This window comes from Poecilia formosa, unplaced genomic scaffold (genome assembly GCF_000485575.1).
Source record: "Poecilia formosa unplaced genomic scaffold, Poecilia_formosa-5.1.2 Scaffold230, whole genome shotgun sequence".
NCBI lineage: Eukaryota > Metazoa > Chordata > Actinopteri > Cyprinodontiformes > Poeciliidae > Poecilia > Poecilia formosa.
This window is the reverse complement of record NW_006800169.1, coordinates 70,719-72,982: the sequence shown is the minus strand read 5'-3', so window position 1 is coordinate 72,982 and position 2,264 is coordinate 70,719. Positions and strand designations below refer to the sequence as shown.

The 2,264-nt window shown below is 37.2% G+C and overlaps 1 protein-coding gene across 1 annotated transcript in view; it reads left to right on the top strand.

The window, feature by feature from the left end:
• Nucleotides 1-1,076, top strand: part of LOC103149552 (apolipophorins) — a 30,699-nt gene extending 29,623 nt beyond the window's left edge. Inside the window, exons 34-35 of the mRNA XM_007568768.2 lie at nucleotides 662-664; nucleotides 993-1,076. Of these exons, the coding sequence (XP_007568830.2) occupies nucleotides 662-664; nucleotides 993-1,076 (87 nt within the window). The remainder of the gene's footprint in view (nucleotides 1-661; nucleotides 665-992) is intronic.
• Nucleotides 1,077-2,264: the final 1,188 nt, after the last annotated feature.

The following is a 2,264-nucleotide window of genomic DNA, read 5'->3' as shown; positions in this document are numbered from 1 at the left end:
TGAGATTCATGCAAAAGGAACGGTGATCGTTAAAGAACAGCAGATCACTGAGGAGGAAAAAACCATCTCTGAAGACCAACCAAATGGGGACGAGCAAGATAACAAAAAGCCATCAAGGAAAGCTAAATGGAGGACCAAGAGAAAGGCTGCAATGAAAGCTGCATCTGATTTGGAAAACCCCAACAAGGACAACGTTTCTGGACAAAACTGTGAAAAAGAAGCTTCTGTACCAGAAACAGGTGGGGATCAGACAGCCACAGTCAAAAATACTCATATGATTGAAACAACAATCTGCAGTCCCCAGCAAATCTCGGAAGAGGACATGATGTCTGAAAGACAACAAAATGGCGTTAATGAAATGAAGAAACAATCAAAAAAATATAAGAATAAGAAGAAGAGAAAGGCAGCATTGAAAGCTGCCTCTGAACAGGAAACAACCAATAATGATCAAGTTCTTGGAGAAAACATGGAAGAAGAAGTTTCAATACCGGAAATAGTCAAGGATCAGGGAGCCACCATCATAATTGAGATTTGTGAAAACAAAACAGTGATTGACAAACTACAGCAGCCGACTGAAGACGAAATGGGAATACAACAAAATGGGGACCAGCAGGATGAGACAAACATTGAGACACCAAATACTGATTTTGAGATCCCTCAGACAGTTTGTGAAAAAATAGTCACAAACCTTTGCATAACTTCAGAAGATGTAACAAGTAAAGTTCATGCAGTGTCCACAGAATGGGAGAATGGCCTAACGGAGGAACAAAGAACATCTCCTCCACAGATGAAGGTCACAGTAAAGGAAGACATAATCCAAACAACACCTGAGGAATCAGAACTTCAAGGAGCTGAAGAGTCAGCTGAACAGAAGAATATGTCTGAACAAGAAGAGCGCCCCAGAAAGAATATCTCGCTGTGGAGGAGAATCAAAAAGGCTTTGACTCCAACATGTCTGCGCCAATTCAAAGACAGGCGTTAAGTCAAAACAGCACAGAGATCAACTTACGTCTCAATACATTAGATTTAAAAGGGGGGTGGGGCCACGTGTGTTTTGGGTAGTTGGCGGGAATTGAAAAAAGAGCCGTGTAGGTGTGGGTTCACTCCGGGTGCTCCGGCTTCCCCCACGTTCAATAACAAGTTCATCCACTGTAAGATTTTTCAATGGATGGAAAATCCATTGAAAAACCTTAAGATGTAACAAGGTCAGCAACTCTTTTTCCAGTTCCTGTAGTTTCAAATTCTGTAGAAACTAAAGGAATTGAAAAAAGAGCTGCTGTTGTTGTTAATTGGATATTTAATATTAAAAAGACAGGACTGCACGGTGGGAATGTCCCCCCGTGTAGGTGTGGGTTCACTCCGGGTGCTCCGGCTTCCCCCACGTTCAACAGCATCAGAACTCAAGTTCATCCACTGTAGGATTTTTCAATGGATGGAAAATCCATTGAAAAACCTGAAGATGTAACAGGTCAGCAACTCTTTTTCCAGTTCCTGTAGTTTTCAATTCTGTAGAAACTACAAGAATTGAAAAAAGAGCTGCTGTTGTTTTAAATTGGACATTTTAATATTAAAAAGACAGGACTGCACGGTGGGAATGTCTCCCCGTGTAGGTGTGGGTTCACTCCGGGTGATCCGGCTTCCCCCACGTTCAATAACATGTTCATCCACTGTAAGATTTGTATTTCTAATTCTAAACAGAAAATAAGACAACCACATTTACTGATTAAAGGCAGATTTAGGGAAAAAATGTAAACAACGTGGAACAAAAAGAGCATTTTAGAAGTCTAACCAATAAAAATTGGAAAAATGAGGAAAACTATCTTTCGTGGCAAGATATTTATATCCATATCTAAATTGTTCTATATATCTATAAGCATATCTCTATAGATATAGATATCAATATCTAAATCTATCAATCTGTCTCTCTCTATAAATACATATAAATCTATATATATATCTACATATAAATATCAATCTATCTATACATCTACCTCTCTATACATATATAGAGAAAAGTAGATATATAGATATATAGATGTAGAAATGTAGACATGTATATAGATATCTATCTATATATATAAATATATAGATATATACTCATATATCTATATCAATCAATCAATCAAATTTTATTTGTATAGCACATTTAAGCAACAAGGCATTTCAAGGTGCTTATCTATATATATCTATATATAGATATATAGTCACTGATTCTATCTATCTATCTATCTATCTATCTATCTATCTATCTATCTATCTATCTA